This window comes from Oryza glaberrima, chromosome 3 (assembly GCF_000147395.1).
Source record: "Oryza glaberrima chromosome 3, OglaRS2, whole genome shotgun sequence".
In the NCBI taxonomy this organism is placed as follows: Eukaryota; Viridiplantae; Streptophyta; class Magnoliopsida; order Poales; family Poaceae; genus Oryza; species Oryza glaberrima.
This window is the reverse complement of record NC_068328.1, coordinates 14,376,905-14,394,171: the sequence shown is the minus strand read 5'-3', so window position 1 is coordinate 14,394,171 and position 17,267 is coordinate 14,376,905. Positions and strand designations below refer to the sequence as shown.

General features: G+C 39.9%; 3 protein-coding genes across 6 annotated transcripts; 1 reads left to right on the top strand and 2 right to left on the bottom strand.

Annotated features, from left to right (window-relative positions):
• The first annotated feature begins 901 nt into the window (after nt 1-901).
• Nucleotides 902-3,768, top strand: LOC127767576 (co-chaperone protein p23-1-like). The gene is given in 7 exon segments (XM_052292957.1): nt 902-1,102; nt 1,634-1,820; nt 1,903-2,062; nt 2,155-2,183; nt 2,262-2,337; nt 3,462-3,475; nt 3,477-3,768. Coding segments are annotated over 7 exon segments (522 nt in total). The 5' UTR covers nt 902-1,097; the 3' UTR covers nt 3,528-3,768.
• A 270-nt stretch (nt 3,769-4,038) lies between these two features.
• Nucleotides 4,039-7,230, bottom strand: LOC127767575 (probable F-actin-capping protein subunit beta). Of its 2 annotated transcripts, none has more exons than XM_052292956.1 (8): nt 7,008-7,230; nt 6,525-6,595; nt 6,036-6,149; nt 5,802-5,884; nt 5,654-5,715; nt 5,430-5,549; nt 4,538-4,633; nt 4,039-4,418 (listed from the first exon to the last, which is right to left on the bottom strand). In XM_052292956.1, the coding sequence occupies exons 1-8, from the start codon at nt 7,116-7,118 to the stop codon at nt 4,335-4,337; spliced, it is 741 nt and encodes a 246-aa protein (XP_052148916.1). In that variant the 5' UTR covers nt 7,119-7,230; the 3' UTR covers nt 4,039-4,334. The 2 variants fall into 2 exon arrangements, with proteins under 2 accessions (XP_052148916.1, XP_052148915.1); XM_052292955.1 differs by having other exon boundaries at nt 6,990-7,226.
• Nucleotides 7,231-8,408: 1,178 nt separating this feature from the next.
• On the bottom strand, nt 8,409-15,815 carry LOC127765375 (uncharacterized). 3 transcript variants are annotated; one of them, XM_052290260.1, is made up of 16 exons: nt 15,631-15,815; nt 15,441-15,506; nt 14,650-14,733; nt 14,188-14,267; nt 13,703-13,748; nt 13,495-13,605; nt 12,771-12,837; nt 12,431-12,521; nt 12,130-12,190; nt 11,916-12,046; nt 11,701-11,818; nt 10,883-11,006; nt 10,441-10,542; nt 10,274-10,342; nt 9,827-9,980; nt 8,409-9,267 (listed from the first exon to the last, which is right to left on the bottom strand). In XM_052290260.1, exons 1-15 carry the CDS (start codon nt 15,709-15,711, stop codon nt 9,925-9,927), a joined length of 1,287 nt encoding a protein of 428 aa, XP_052146220.1. In that variant the 5' UTR covers nt 15,712-15,815; the 3' UTR covers nt 8,409-9,267; nt 9,827-9,924. The 3 variants fall into 3 exon arrangements, with proteins under 3 accessions (XP_052146220.1, XP_052146219.1, XP_052146218.1); XM_052290259.1 differs by having other exon boundaries at nt 8,412-9,709; XM_052290258.1 differs by having other exon boundaries at nt 8,417-9,725; nt 15,631-15,814.
• Between the last annotated feature and the right edge of the window lie 1,452 nt (nt 15,816-17,267).

Below are 17,267 nucleotides of genomic sequence, written 5' to 3'. Positions count from 1 at the left end.
CTCCCACACCGATAGCACATATACATAAACTAAGGAAGGAAAAGGCACTAATCCGATCAACGCTGAACATGATCGGTCACCATCAATCCTAAGAATGAGCCACAACCACATCGTCGAGCACCAACTCGAACCAGCTGAACCCAAACTCCAAGAACCTCGGGGGGTCATACCCTTCACCATCCAACTGATTGCAGACCTTCTAGACAACGCCTCTAAGGAGGATGCGATATTTAAAGCAGTATCACTGCACATCCAAAAGAACTTAGACATGGTTTTCAATAGGGGATCTACTAGAAAAAAAAGGAATGTATCTCGACAATGGCGTCTCCTAGATAGAATATGGTATCCAAAAGGTTGCTGCTATTGATCTGGTGTGCTGCCATATTAGGCTTTCGCCTGCCACCTTCCTACCCCCTTTGCTCATAGCTCTAACACCCCACAACCAACAAACCGCCATTGGCGCATAACCGCCGCCTGTACCGACGCCCCACCATCGATCAACCATCGTGCGAGTGCCCAAGCACATTCACTTGAGTTAAGGTAACCCCACTATTTTTTATAGCTATGATCATTTGAGTTATGACTGATAAGGAGTTGAAAAATGAACCAAGTAACAAAATAATTATATATGTATTATTATTATTAGTCTATAAAAGAAAATATTGAAACATAGTCTAAAATAATTCTAGAATCAACTTAAAACTGAAATTAAACTTTAAAATTGAAATTTTAGCTATGATAAGTTAAAGGACGACGAAAGATTTACCCCAATATTCATCGTACGGCTCGTACTGATCCTATATCATCCAAGTGGGCGGGGGAACCGGAAGGAAATGGAATCATCTAGAGCATTTCGGAAGCCGCTAACCCAAGTATCCCACCGGGGACGAATTTACGGATTTGCCCTCCACCTTCTCCCTCCCCCTCGCGGCGCCGCTTCTTATACCCTTCCTCCTCCTCCTCCGGCGTCGTCCCCGAGGTCTTCTAAAAAAAACCCTAATCCATCCACTCCAAATCGCCACGCAGGAAGGGAGGAAAGGACCACCAGCCACCGCGCGCGCCCAAATCGTCGCAGCTGCTTCCCCGAGGAGAAGAACATGAGGTAAATACTCCGTGCTGCACTTTAGCTTGTTACTGCTGGTGATGGTGGTGGTGTCATGTGGAGGTGCGGCTGATTGTGCCTGGGTGGCTGTGGGGTGGTGATGTTTTAGTTTGTTCTTACATGTTCTTGCGATTGCTGGTATGCTTGTGTTAGTTTGGTTAGATCGTAGGATATATGAAATCTTCTGGAAGAACTTTGGCTGTTGACTTGCTATCAGCGGTGGTCAATTTTCTTTGGTGGAGCAAGAAACATTAGAGTTGTTGCGGTTTTGTTGGGACGCTAGGTCCTCCCGAATGCTTTTGCCCTGTTCTCGGATGCGGATGCGATTTCTTATCCTTTTGAGTAATTGATGAAACGATTGTGCTGTTGTCCTATTGGTTAACTTGTCTCTGTTGCTGTGATTTGGGGCAATCCTATGGTGCGGTTTCTGGCTGTTTTACTGCGTGTGTTCATGATTGCAAACCTGAAATTGTGATGGGGAGTGCGATTCTGAGCAAAATTTTATGGGGGATTGGTTTTGTGTGCTTGCAGTCGCCACCCGAGCACTAAGTGGGCGCAGAGGTCCGACAAGGTGTTCTTGACGATCGAGCTGCCCGATGCCAGGGATGTGAAGCTCAACCTGAAGCCTGAGGGCCAGTTCATCTTCTCGGCGAAGGGCCCTGCCGATGACACCCCTTATGAGCTTGATCTTGAGCTCTTTGATGCTGTGAATGTTGAGGTTAGCGCAATTGATGGCATATCTCCTCTGTTTCGTTACAATCTTTTGCATTCTAATAGTATTTTTTGTCGGTTTTTCGCAGGAGAGCAAGGCAGCTGTTGCAGCAAGGTCCATATGCTATCTTATCAAGAAAGCAGAGAGCAAGTGGTGGCCTAGGCTGCTGAAGAAGGAGGGCAAGCCACCTGTGTTCCTCAAGGTTGATTGGGATAAGTGGCAAGATGAGGATGATGAAGACATTGGGCGTTAGTCCTTTTCTGCATCCCTTGTGTTCTGTGTTTGGCTTTGTATTATCTAGTTTGGCGCGAATTGACAGTGCACTTCCTTCTTGTTGCAGTTGGTGACTTCGGTGATATGGACTTCTCGGTATGAGTCTACCGCAATTTCAGCTGGTGGTAAAGGAAAATTGTAGTAAGGATTCTCATGTTTTTCTTTGTGTTGCAGAAGCTGGGCATGGGAGGTCCTGATGATGATCTTGAGGACGATGACGAAGATGACACGGCTGACAGTGCTAACAAAGGTATATTCTCCTTGTCACCTGTATAGTTAACTTGGAGAGAAAGACTGGTACTACTTGCTTCATGCTCCAAGTATGTTATTAGTACTTATTTCATAACTGAACATTCTTCTGGTATTAGCTGTTTGGGCCAGTTCGAATGCTAGATCTTTCTCAACTCCTTGAACTGCTTATCCCTTTGGCTCAGTCCCCTGAAACTTTGCTGATTCATGAGGTTCCTCAGAGTAGCCTTTACATCATCATTTGTTTTTAATTTGTCATGATTTCATGTCCATTGTCATTATTACAACTTGGTGATTCCCCGCGCTTTGCTGTGGAAATTACTAAGCAATTCTCAAGAAAATATCTACTTTCTTGTATATACATATATTTCTATTAGTATATGTATATAAAATTGATTGAATGATGGTTGGAAATAGTAAATATGATATGATATCTTGATTGTATTATTGTCCAATTGACTACCTGATTAATATATAGCATTTAGATAGGGTGGTGATTAATGGCGTTGTTTAATTGGTGAGGAAGTGGAGGGGACTTTTATCTAACGGCTAATACTGGAAAGACTTGTCGATCTAACGGTTGAAACTATTTTGATGACGTGGCTAAACGTGGTGCCTGTTTGTGGTCTCACTTATATAGAAAGCATAGATTACCAATATGGTTTTCTTTGAGCAACAATAGTAAGTTTGACCTGTCTGTATCCTGCATGTCACTTTCTTTATTGAATAAATGCTGTAACTCTGACTTTTTGCATGTAATCTGTATGTTTATGGGCAACAACTTTTCCAATGGCATTCCTTTTGACATTCCACATCATGTTGGATGCAGCATGTTGATTCTAATGCAGGACTGCCAGTCTTAGCAGTTGATTCAATGAATTGTTGTTATAGTCTGGGTCAGTCAACGTACCATTTTGTCTATGCAATACCATTTCAAACTAGACTAGTTAACCAATGTTATGTAAAACTCTTGTGAAACATCTGATCTGATTTAGCCAACATGAGCATAGTAAACTGAACTTTCCAGGGATCTTAATTTCTCATAACAAGAACTCTGTATATTCAACTTAGTGAATTCGCCGAGAGGCAATTACCGAACTAAATTTATGCTTCTGCAATCTGCAGATGATGAAGACATTTAAGGCAGAGGGGAGCGGGGAACAGGAAGCTGCTGGTGAAGCGAAGCCGTGAAATACCTGAGAGTTTTAGAACGCTATGCTTGACTTGTTTGTGACGCTGCCAGGTCTTAAGATTTTTTTGGTGTAAACTCTGGAGAGTGGATCACTGCCACTAAAGTAAAGTAGTAGTTATGGTTTAGTAGCTCCATCTTGTTAAAAAACTTTGTGCATTGCACACTGTTCTGTTATGTGAATCGCCATATTTGCATCAACCATTGCAAAGCTATCCAGCCATTCTGTGTTTCATACTTTTACTCATAGCGGTTTGGTGGCATGTTCCATTTGCCTTGTACTTTGGAACTTGCATAATTGTTCGTGACTGTAAAAATAAACTGAAGTATCCAGCTTGCTCAATCCATATTGTTACTGCATGATCTACATGTTATACCACTAATCATGGAGATCACTGACAATTTGTTTTCTAGTGAATTCAAAAATCTCAAAACTATGGATGATCATGTAAGCAGATAATCATATTCTTGCATTGATTTAACAAATTGTAAGGTCACAAGAAGATGTAGATCTTCACAAAGATGACAGAATATTGCTCTCAGGGGCAGTGACAACGAGTTCGGCAAATACAAACTCCTGCTCCCTTTTGCTTAAACTCTCTGTTACAGCTGCCATGAAGAAGCTTTGCCCAGTTTCCTCACAATTCAATGGAGAAGACACTCCTATGATGGCTCAAAGTGGTGTCCATTTTAGAGACTGCTACTATTAAATACAGATCAATTACGAAAAGAGACTCTAGGTCGCTAAGGAGATGATTGCAAGACTAATATATAGTTCTTGTGTTAAAAATTCACATCTCTGCGTTTTCTCAGCTATCAGGTAGCCTCCTGTTTAATACTTCGGGTGGTGGCCGAAGCGTGCAAACCATCTCTCTGGTCTTCCCAAAATAAACCTGCCATCATAGAGATACAAAGCATTAAGAAAAATACATCTACGCAATTAATCTTACACTAAAGAAACAACTTAAATGTGAAACTGTTCTTTCTTTGACGTGTGATGTGAAACTGTTACCTGGTCCAACGAATTTCTGAGCTTGCCCTCCATTTCTTCTATCATTTTTCCCATATTAACCAGGTGCCCATCTGCCACAGCAAGAGTCATACTCATCTGAAAAGAGAACAGGTGGTTCAGGATTAGGTTGCTTGGATTTTCCACAGCTTAGCAGTCTCCTAATAAAAAGAAGTGTCTTAAGAACGAATTTTTTTATAAGTTATGTCTTTATAAGTGTTACTGATTCAATGATTGTGCCACAAGAAATCTGCAAATTGATAAGTTATGTCTTTATAAGTGTTGCTTGTCTTTCAAAAAATAAGTGTTGCTTGTCTTTCTAGGCTTTCTAAGTTTGCAATTAACTTGTAAGTTTAATTCTCCAGAACACTTTTGAAGAATTCATCTATTTCTTACTCCTTGCGTAGGTGATCCCAAAATGTGAGCCAATCAAACATTTTTATGTTTGATCACCATTGCACGGAAAGGCGTTTACACTTCAGTTTGGCCCCATAAAATTAAATTGTTATCGCTAGCTTTATTGTCAAGTACTCATTCATAATATGTATCTTCTGTATCTAAAAAAAAAGTATCTTCTGTGATTTTTGATACTATGATAGAAATTTGTGGCCGAATTGTAGCCTTGTGACCATGCAAGGGTCTAAAATTGCGAAAGCAAAGTTGCTTTACATCCAGAACGACATGTCTTGAGACTACTGATACACTATAGAGGTACATGTGTAAAGTTATATTGATGGTTCAAATTGTTTTATTTATGCACAAAGTCTGGGTTCTACAAAGTACTGAGGTAGTAACACTCATCAATAACTGTGGAAAACAGGGATGAAAGATGCCCTTGAACTAAGGGCAACTTAATATGACAAAAAGGCGGATAAGACAGGAAGGGAGATGTTACCTGCCGCCTGATTGATCCCGACAAGTTGAAAGTTCCAGATTGCTTGTTATCTGTTGTCAATGATAGCATCACAGTGCTGTTCAAGCAGTAATGCGCTGCTCCTTCTTCTTCAGGACCAACCTGTTAAAGTTACATAAATTTTCAATGAGTACTACAAAACAACATAGCCAGAAACTACCAGTAAAATAATCAGCGACTGCATGAACAGTTTTGTCTTAAGCCACCTGAATGACATGAATAGCGTCCCATGAACCAATCTGCATGTGCCCTCTTTTTCCTTCTCCATCTGCAGCCACATAACAGGAATGCTAGTTAAAGAATTTCAGATTATCTGGTCAAATAAACGAGATCTCATCGAGTGTTCCTACAGACCTTTCTTTATTAAGAAGCATGCAATAAAACTCTCATCTTCATCCTCCCAAATATACACAGAAGAGATGCCACCTTCGTAATACCTATTTGTCAATAGGAAATTGTACTACTTTACATGCACATACCAGATATAATCACCTGTATGCTAAATTGAGAAATAACGCAAGTGCAAGCAATAACATTATTCCATGCTGGTGCTTAGCATTACTGAATCAAAGAGAGTATGAATCTTACTGGTCACGGTAGACAGAGAAAACATCATTTGCCTCAACTTCAAGATTCCTCATCTCTTCGGAGGGAACTGTTCCATCTTCCAAAGGAGGATCGTATTTGTTTGACCAAGGAGACCTGCAAGCCATCCCCACAATCAACAAATCGGGAGCTACAATACAGACTGCCCAACAGTTAACATCCCCCCCCCCCCCCAACTTAAGTGTCCGTGGTGATGAGAATCATAATTAAATGAAAGCGTTTGCAGGTCTTTGCATTGGTTTTCTCGATTGATGCATTTGCTTGTTGGTCGATTTGTAGAGCGAGTACAGGTATAGCTGCAACTATCACTAAGCTGCATTCCTGAACAATTGATTATCCTGTGTGCCTGCCTCCGCGTTCTTTGATACTGCTTGAAGCTTTCGGTATTCATAAGGTGGATGCTTTTCGCAACACTCACAAAGAAGAAGATAACTATAACAGAAACCGTGAGCGTATCGACGGATCGCTGACCTGTAGGAGTCAGCGTCACGGTTGTACTCGCATAGGATGTATTCCTTCACGCTCTCCTTATCCATGCAAACCTGCAATTCTTGCACCATTTCTATTAGGAAAAGAACGTGGCAGCGCAAAGAGGAAAGAGAGAGACGCACACAAAATGAGACGAAAGGCATCCATAGCTACAAAATTTGCGATCGGGTCGCGCGGATTCTGGTTCGAGCACCTAAAGGGTACATTGGAGCAGAGCGATTCAATTCAATTCGGCTGGACCGGCTCTCCACACAAAGGCAAAGAAACGCCCGTTTCTTGTAGAAACACACCGGGCCATTCTCGCGAGCAATGATTAAGACACCTACTTCCATCTCTCTATCTGTGAATCTTTTCGAGTAACAAGAAGAACATCCCATAACCAAGAAACTGGAGGTAGGTAGTTGGGACGCGATGCGATGCGATGCGATAAGAGGAAGATATAGGCACCTGGAGCGGGAGGTCGACCTGGGAGAGGAGGTCGAGGGAGTGGTCGGGGATGAGGGAGAGCAGCGCGTTCAGCGCCGTCTCCGCCCTCCCCGGCGGCATCCGCCGCATCAGATCCATCGCCGCCTCCATGTCCGCCCTCCTCCTTCCTCTGTCTGATCTCTCCCCCCTTTCTGGCTTTTCGGCTGCGTGCCGGCCCTGCCGCTGCTGCTCTCCTCTTTGTGGTTACTCTCCTCCTGTCGCTTTTCTCCTCTTTTCTTTTTTTTTCTTCTTCTTTTATTTAAGCTCTGTTATGTTGTTCTGAATTTGTGTGTGTGTGTGTGTTAGAGAGCAGTGTGCCAGTGATTGCTCCTGATCCTTCACGATCTAAATTTTCTGTAGACATGCATCCAAACTTTCATGTAAAGAGAGAGCTTTATCTAGACTTAAAAGTTTCGTGTAAAGAGAGAGCTTTATCTAGACTTAAAAGAAAAGGTAGAGAATAAAGGATATTTTTTTTTAGAAAACTGTAAATTTAGTAAATTTAGTGACTACAACATTAGCTAACTAGTATTTCAAATTGTTGCGATTGCGCATAAAATTATCACGAAACTGCAACTTCGAGATCACCCTAACATTGGAATACACTTACTTTCGCTTAGTCCCATCTCTATCGTTGCTAATGTTACTGACACATTGGGCCCACATGTCATGACGGAAGTTCCTGACGTAGGCGAAACAACGAGACATGTCAGTAATATATGAATAAAAAAGAATCAAATCTCAGGGCCGGTTTAGTTGGTAAAAATTTTTGTTTTGGGGAGTCACATCGGATATATAGACACACATTTAAAGTATTAAACATTGTCTAATAATAAAACAAATTACATATTCCGCCTGGAAACCACGAGACGAATTTATTAAGCCTAATTAATCCGTCATTAGTAAATGTTTACTGTAGCACTACATTGTCAAATCATGGCGCAATTAGGCTTAAAAAAATCGTCTCGCGATTTTTATGCAAACTGTGCAATTACAGAGTAGTTTTTTCTTTTGTCTACATTTCGATGTGATATTTTTGGGAAAAAAAATTTGGGAACTAAACCAGGCCTCAGAGGGAGTACGACGGTGACAATTGCCACTGTTATAGCTGTGTTGGGAGTCATTTCAGGTATTGCATACCACACTAAGAGCCTCTTTAGATCCCACCCTAAAATTTTACACCCTATCACATCGAACGCTCAAACATCTGCATGAAGTATTAAATATAGACTAAAAAATAACTAATTGCACAGATTGCAACTAATTTGCAAGACGAATCTTTTAAGTATAATTGCTCCACGATTTGACAATGTGGTGCTACAGTAAACATCTACTAATGACGGATTAATTATGCTTAATAAATTTGTCTCGTGGTTTATTGGTGGATTCTGTAATTAGTTTTTTTATTAGTGCCCAAACACCCCATGCGACACCCTATATAATATCCAATATGACACGGCAAAACTTTACATCCCCTATCTAAACACCCCCTAAACTCAACGTGGGCAACAAAGCCTAGTATATCGTTGGCCTATTTTTCATTGCTTGGTAATACTTCGTTGTATTTTTCACTTGCTTATCTTAGGCAGGAGAAAGGAAAAAAAAATCAAGACCCAATAGAGCATATGTACTAGCATTTCAGAAGACGGTATGGGGTAAGTAGTAGCACGAGCCAACCACCACATGACACTGAATTTAGCAAGAGTAAATAAATGGTCGCCATCTTGCAGCTAGTAATCACTGTAAAAGCAACGGCATGGAGAGCCAAGTACTTTTTGCCCCTTAACAATCGAACATTGCTTAGATGCAACTGCAAGTATCCATCATAACTGCATTACGTTAGCGACCATGTTACCGAAACATTCTGTCCCTCCAGGGGAAATATAATATGAACTAGACAAACCGATATTCATCTGATTCATATTAGGGCCCCTTTGAACCAAAGGATTTATGTAGAAATTTCATATGATTCAAATCCTATAGGAAATTTTTATATTTGGCCCTTTGATTCAAAGGATTGAAGCTTTCTAAATCCTATGAAATTCCTATGGAATGGCACATTGCATGTGGATTTTAGAGGAAATTTAGCAAGAGCTCCAACCTCTTGAAAAATTTCCTTTGAGTCCATCTCTCTCATCCGATTCCTGCGTTTTTCCTGCGCTCCAATCAAACGACCATTCCTGTGTTTTGCAATCCTCTGTTTTACACTTCAATTCCTGGCAGAATCCTGTGTTTTTCCTATTCCTCTGTTTTTTCAACCCTGCGATTCAAAGGGGCCCTTAGCATTAAAGTGGAGGGAAAATTGAATGTTCATACTCCCTCCGCCCCAAAATATAACAAAGAAAGAATTAAAATCTGAACACACCCACTACGCAGATTCATAGTACTAGTATGCATCTAATTCCATTCTAGATTGCTATAATTTGAAACGGAGGTAGCACAATTCTGCTACAGATGTATGTAAGGAACTAAGGATCTGAGATGTGTTGTTCTACATGACTTGGAAGTATTTTACAACATACTCAAAATGCAATGCACAACATGGCCTTCCCTAGCATTATGTCCTGTACCCAGAAGGCTAGAATAGCCAGCAGAGATGGTGCATATTGCTGTATGAACTGATAAAATGCCACCAATTGTCCTTTGTCAGTTTAAATCGCCACATATCGAGAACCCAAGCTTTATGGATTTAGACATTGCCCCTGAATAAGTAAACCACTGAGAATGCATAGGCATCAGCTTGAAAACTTCAGGTAAGCGATCATCAAACATACTTCTCGTGATTGAACACACACAAAGAGATCTCTTGGGAAATTTACCTTGGAGTTGGATGACTATGACACTATGCAGCACTGATCCTTGAAGGATTCACCCATCGTTTGAAACTCTTGATGCGATACTGAAGCTAGCCACGTAACTACACACTACCAGCTGACTTTGTTTTGACCTTTGCTATCCGTTCCTCATACGAAGCTGAAACAAGAAGGCGACTCAGTTTCACTTGGAAGCAGATAAACAAGGAAAGAATCAAAACTAAGCACCGCACCAACATATCATATGTGCACAACTGATGGCATTTTATAGGCAAGGCTATTAACAGTTGCAGCACAATAAACTAATGACAGAAAACTAACGGTAGGACTGTCAGAATGTTGAAGAGTAAACCAAGAGGCTGGCATAACCAAATAAAACGTTTGCTTGTCCTTAGGAAAACATATTAACAAAAATATATGTTGGAAGTAAAGAACTATATAACAATTACTTACGTTCTGTTTGTCGTGACATTAGAGGAATATGATTCCTCTTCTTGTGACGAGGTTCAAATGGATCAGGCTCTGCAATGACATCTCACTTTTAGTTCACTAAAAATGGCATAAAACTGAGAAAGGATCTTAGCCTTCTGGAAAAATGGAAAAGGTTTACATGAATGTACCTGGAGAACATAAACAGGACAATGCCTCACAAAATATTGCAGCCTGGAGCATATACTGATGATATTCATCTTTCAAGTGCTCAATCAAAGCTTGACTGGCCTCTAAAACGGAACAATGTTGCATCACAATTAATTACACCATGAAAAAGCTAGAAATATATGCGAACAGGCAGCAAAAACTGTAGAGGGTGGATTTTGAACCCAAAAGATATTTTCTTTACAAATGAAAAACTTAAATTACTTTGCATACACAAGTTCTATGAAACAACTATTCATGGCTGTCTATTATATTATCTCTGAAAGAACCATATTTCACTGCTGCTGTTTACATTCAGTCTGAAATAACTCAGGCAAAAATATACAATGCAATTAATTATTGACAGAAAATGAACTGATGATATTTCAATACAACTTCAGACAGACATGGCCAAAGTATGAATACCTGATGAACACATAAAGTTGACCTCATCAAACAGACAGGATCGCAGAATCAATGGAATCTCTGATGCCATCTTGTATTGAGGTTTTCTAGGAGTTTTGGTAATATCCAATAATGAATCAACTATCTGTTGCAAAAATAAAAAGAAAAGGAAAAACAGCAAATGTAATAATCGAAAGAAAAAAAAACGTGTGCAAGTCTGAAAGATTTCTTTGTTGTTGTGGCTGGATGTTATGGTATAGTATATCAGCAGTGTCATAATAGAGATAAGTCGGATTGGCAAGTGCTGTAGCATTTGGAGAATCCTAATAAGCTCTCTATTAGAGTTTCCTAGTTCTGTTATAAGAGTCCAACAGAGTCCTAGTAGTATCAGGTTACTAGTTTGTTTCTGTTTCCCCTATCTAGACACACCTCAGTATATAAAGGTAGCCTATATTGTATTATGGGTTAAGCAATAAGAAATATCTAAAGGGGATTAACCCTAAAAATTCCAGCCAAGTAATAAAGAATACTTTTACATCAGGTCTTTAAACTTGCATGTGTATTCCAATTTGGCAGTTGACCATGAACTCGTTAACTCAATGTGCATCCATGAACTTGCATTGGCTAAGATAATAAGAGACCTAAAGTTGCACCAATCAGTGCCAAGTGAAATCATCCATGCAATGCAAGTATAGGAACCTATATGAGCCTAAAGATATGTAGCTTACATACCTAAGGCCCAAAGGGAAAGTCTGTGCCAACTTTAACGGCATATACCAATATACCATACAATAACCTATTAAGAGAAAAAAAAAAAGCTTAGGAGCGATTTTACTTACACATGGTGACTCAAGACCTTGACCAATAAGAAATAGCACAGCTACCATGCAGCGAACTTGATGCCACAGGAAGGCACTCCCCTTGATTGTGATGGCCCACAGCTCATCATAGTTAGACCTTGAAGATATAAAGCACTTCCATGATTTAATTCAGGTATGGCAAGCATCTCACACATTTACGGATAAAAGAGTTTTGATTAAAATGCAAATTTAACCTTTGGTCATAGGCTGAAATATTAAAATCTGTAATATGTCGCCTGAAGTTACTCACGTTTGCTGCATCCATCTTACAGAAATTCCTGTAGTCATGTTCGCCAATGAATTTTAATGCAGCCTTCTGCATTTCCTGTTGACAGTTTTAAGTCAGCTTGTCAAGAACTCAACATGGACAAGTTAACAATTATAGAAATCAAGGAATGGCATATTTACCGATATATTCAAGTTGCCCTTCCAAAACAGGTACTTATATTCCCTGCCCAAACAAGAGAATCTACAAAATAGCAGTAAGGGAAGATAAGATTCTATCAGACATAGGAACATAAAGTGCAAGATGATACAGTAGAATAGAAGAAAAAATTAAATGCTTTATCTTCAAAAGAAGGGAATAAATCAACAAATAAACACGCAATCTCTTTTCTTAGAACTTATATTTATCAATAGGATGAGACTTGAGTGAGAGTGCCTTTAATATTTCAAACAAAAACAAAGTATACATAGAGCTGAAGCTAACCTTGCAAGAAAATCTCCTGCAACGGGACACCAGCCAATTACACGTATATCGTGTGGAAGGATTCTATTCAATACTTTTACATAATCAATTTCTGAAAACAAAGCACAACTCTTAGTTTGCCGAAACCACTGCAAGCATAGGCAGGATCCAAGATGTTTGACATTTGAAATGAAATGACAGGTAGAAATAGGAAAACAACACAAGACATGCTCTTGTTGGGAGAAGGTCAGGGAAATTTCCCACTAGCAGGGTCGCAGTATAGTTAAGCAGCAAATTAAATCTGAATTACATGCTGTTTTCACTGCTAGAGAGCTGCAAAGAATAGAAGGCAGAAACATACCAGATTTGTTGTCTAGTACATCCAATTTGGCATCTTTTATGTTGGATCGCAGAAATAAGGAAATTACCTGCATGTTGCAGGTGCAGGATGAGGAAACAAATTTTATTTAGTGCATAGACATATCTCACATTTTCCATATTGCACTCATTTCTGCACCATGCAAAAATCATCAAACACTATTGCAATACAAAATTACTATCTAGATTCCTAAAAAATAGTGTACCTATTGCATGCAAGCAGTAGCACTTAAATATCTTTGACGTATGTCTTCAGAAATTTAACATCAAGCACATCAAAATGACATACTGATTGGTTGTGAAGATACTTCTACATAAATTTCTTTCTTCCATTACAGGCTATTATTTAAAATTTGAGGTCAACCGTTGCATTGTGGAATGTAAAAGGTTGATGGTTATGTATAAAAAGGGATTTTGGGTTATGAACTTTTTTATGCGGTATTTTCCATGAGAGAGAAAAGTGAACTTGTATTAATCACAGTACATAATTGTATTAATCACTAGTCAGTAGCAAGAAAGTAGCACATGAAAAATATGACTTTCTGATGAGAAAGACCAGAAGAGTGCTTCTTAAAAATAAAACCAGAAACAAAAATAATTCGTGATCACATCTGAGACTACTATGAGTAATATAAGCTTATATTATATACAAGAAGAAAACATAATATAATCATCTAGCATTGAACAAACCATACACATTCAAGTACCTGTCCAGTAGCAGAAACCCCCTTATCAGTTCTTCCACACCTAGAATAACATGATTCTTTCCTACTTCCAACCAGAAGCTTCGCCCTTTCAAGTGCTTTAAATATCTCAGACTGAAACAGAAAAGGTAGGAGTATTAATGGAAAACCTTAGACGCCCTTAGAGAAACAAAAATAAGCTGATATGTAGTTCGTAGGAAAAAAAATATACCTCAACTGTAGGCTCTGTGTGGGCTTCTGAAGCAAAGCCATAAAATCTGCATGAGAACAAGCATATTTGCAGAAAAAAAAATGAGAAAAGAGACAAGGCACGAGGCCACGAGCAATAAGAACTAACAAAGTAAAGAGAACGGATGCAGGTGCCAGCAGAAGTTCTTGGATTGGAAAGTTTGATATTATTGACTCAATTTTGCAGGTGCCAGGAGAACATATTGCAATTTTGCAGAAGAAACATGTGTTTATATTATTGACTCAAAGTTTGATCTGTGACCAGTGAAGAGGTTCCTAACTTAAAGCTGTTGCATATACACATATAGTACGCCTATATTTGATCACATAGTAGCAGGATTTTAATGCAATCTTCTTATCTTCATCACATAGAAGCTAGCACAATATTGGGATTGTATCGGAGTTTAAGCAAGAAAGCATCACAGATGAAGGAAACACATGATTTTTGTATTGGAAATAAAATCATACCTCTGACCAAAGTACATGATTTTCAGAGCAATTAATCGCTTTGGGCAGTGACTTACAACCCCCACTTGGCAACCTCTACACTAAACACAAGAAAAAAAAACAGGTAATATTAGACAGAAGTTTTCTTAGAAAATTAATGTTTTAGTATAGGTGAAAAATATGCTCCATTAATCTCAATGGAGACATACACATCTAATATATTTACATGCAAAAATGACAACAAACAGAGTTCCTTCTAGTAAACAAATGACTATCCTTACCTATAGAAACTTAGTGTATCTTAAGTTGCATATGTGCATGAACTATTGTATTCCACAATACCATTGCACTATAATTCGATTGTATGCATATGACTCAGATAAGATAAGAAAGCAAAACTCCATTATGTGATTACGGTAGATGTTATTGTGGAACCATCTGATCAAATTAAAATATGACATTATGGTCTGAAGTTACACTTACATGTGACTTTACGTTCTTCTGTGGTTCTTGTTTACTGCTGGACAAACTTTCACTAACTACTGGAGAGGAAGCAGCGCTGTCGTCCTACAGAAGAAAATCAGGAAAAATGTTAACAGAGAAGAACCTCATGACAAATGATAACAGGTGAGGGATGCAGTACATAAGCATTCTTCTAGAAATGATATCAACATGATAACATCATCAAAACTCCAAGATATCTAGCTATAAAGGTATAGCCACAGATGCAGGTTTTTGTTAGCATATGGTGGGGTCATGCTTGACTAATGCCATAAAACTTGCTGAGTGACACTTTTGGGGTACTGTAATCTAGATTTATCAAATTTTATTTCAAACCAAACTTCAGCATGTATTTGAACAATCAAGAATATAATCCTAGTGGGAAGATAGAAAAGGGAACTTTCTGGTAGTAAGTGTGATCCATCCAATCCATGACAGCAACCAAAGCATTACTATTCTATCATCTTTTCGTGACCAGAAAATCGATGTGTTAGGATAAAAAAGAATTACAGGCAATACTCTTGCATGAGTTCACCTCGAAAATGTGCAGTTCTCCGGACAAGGATTTCTAGCTACCGTTATCCTCTCTTATTACAAGGTTACCTCACTATATATATACTAAACTACAAAGAACAAGCTAGTTTTTTTTGGAAGCAATGGTGCACCAACGACTAGATGGAATCGTCAAACTATCAATCACCATTCAGAACAGCTCGAAATGGCTCCGATTAGATGAATGAAAATGGCAGTAATAAGGATAAAAGAAATCTCACCTTGGACCTGCCGCAGGTGCATCTCGAAGCAATCTTACCCAGCCTCTGGTTCTCCCTCTCCAACTCCTAATCACACCCAATTATAATTCACCAGTAGAGAAAAAAAAAAGAGAAGAAACAACTTCACTAAATCCACCGAAACAGCCGCGCAAGAAGAGAAAAAGGAAAAAACGAACGCTGGTCCGCGAACCTGTACGCGGAGCCGGAGCGCGGCGACCTCCGCCCGCATCACCGCCGCCTCACCATCGCCTCCCGCCGCCGCCGCCGCCATGGCAACGTTCCTATCGGAGCCCTAGAACCGAACTGAACCCACCCAGAAGCGCAACGTCAGAGGGACGTCGGGCGTCGCTCCTTGGTCCGTCCGTTCCGAATCGCACGGAGCTGCTGCTGCTACCCTTCGTTTCGCGGCCGCTCCAATCGAGCGAGCAAGGCCGACGACGAACAGGCTCGCGCTCGGCCCATGCCAGTGAAATCGGCCCACCAACATCCTCGCGCTCCACCGTGGCTGCCGTGCGCCGCCGTTCGCTGCTCGGAGAAAGGGGGAAGGGGGGAAAGAAGACCTTTGAGCTGATTTTTTTAAGTTCTAACAGCGACGAGATGGTCAGCGAACAACAACTAACAAAACATCTATCTCGAGGGAATAACGGAGAATCAAGTATTCTCTCATATGCATTTTAGTAGTGAAGTCATGTTCTACAGAATAACCCAAGTTTAGTTGTAATTATGTGATAGTACAACTGTACAAGTATGATGGAGTTGGGCAAAAAAAAAAAAAAGGGCAATTTTGTGTGTATGGTTAATTTTGTTTTGTCTAGATACTGGTGAAACACTTTTGTTTTGGGGAAATCTGTCGAAGTTATGTTCTTCGAGTCCGTTTGGTAAGACTCTAAGTTTTAAATTTAACTATAGTAATGAGGTTTGTACTGATTTTATAGAGCTATCTAAACCTAGTTTTGCTTCTTTAGTTTATTTTATGAGAGTATCACTCCGTGCCATTTTTAAGTGGAGCTAAAACTATTTGACTGGGATCTAGCTTCAAGAGAGGTAGAGTTGGAGCTAAAGCATTACGAAACATCTTGACACGATAGTACTCAATGATGTATATATCTAGCTTTCTTTTGCTATTTTAGAAGAAAATTTTTTAAGACAAATACTAAGGCACCAGATGTCCAATGTAGCAAGAATCACATTCTAATGTTCACTGTTCACTATTGTCAAAGAGTGAATCTCCTCTAGCAGGGAAGTAAGAACTCCCCCCCCCCCTCCCCTTTGAGATTCGGCTAAGGGGCGAGTTGAGATCAAGCTTCGTTCGTACGATGAACACCAAACACAACCAAGTATACAGATTTAGGTCGCTCGGGAGCGTAATACCCTATGTACTCTTGTGTTTTAGACTATGTGGGATGGGCCTGTTTGGCTGCACTCATGTTGGCTGCATCGCAGCAGAAACAGTACTTCGTGTAAGCAACTGCGGCATCATCACTGTGTTGTAGCGGCTGCACCTTGTAGCCGAACAAGCCCGATGTATGTGTTACAGAGTTTTTACAACGAGAGGAACTAGAGTTCTGCTCCAGATCATTTCTTTCAAATGTCTAATCCTAAGTCATTAGACTCCTCCTTTTATACCTTAAGGAGAGATAACAATTATATTCTTGCATGGACGAGGAATGGAGAGGAGGGCTGTGTCAAAGGAGTCTTCCTCGGCGATATGCTCCTCCCACACTCGTGCTGGTTGGCTAGTGGATGTCACATTGGTTTTTCTTTTCTTTTATTCTTTGGTGGACGGATTGACTTGACGACCAGCATCTCTGTTCGTCTCCCGCTACA

Coding starts and splice junctions, on each gene's coding strand:
- LOC127767575 (XM_052292955.1), bottom strand. CDS start 7,118: ATGGAGGCGGCGATGGATCTGATGCGGCGGATGCCGCCGGGGAGGGCG. Junction 6,150..6,524: donor CGTGACGCTGACTCCTACAG/GTCAGCGATCCG, acceptor GATGGCTTGCAG/GTCTCCTTGGTCAAACAAAT. Junction 4,419..4,537: donor TCAGAAATTCGTTGGACCAG/GTAACAGTTTCA, acceptor CTATGATGGCAG/GTTTATTTTGGGAAGACCAG.
- LOC127765375 (XM_052290260.1), bottom strand. CDS start 15,711: ATGGCGGCGGCGGCGGCGGGAGGCGATGGTGAGGCGGCGGTGATGCGG. Junction 12,838..13,494: donor GGGTTTCTGCTACTGGACAG/GTACTTGAATGT, acceptor TGCAACATGCAG/GTAATTTCCTTATTTCTGCG. Junction 12,522..12,770: donor TGTACTAGACAACAAATCTG/GTATGTTTCTGC, acceptor CTTTGTTTTCAG/AAATTGATTATGTAAAAGTA.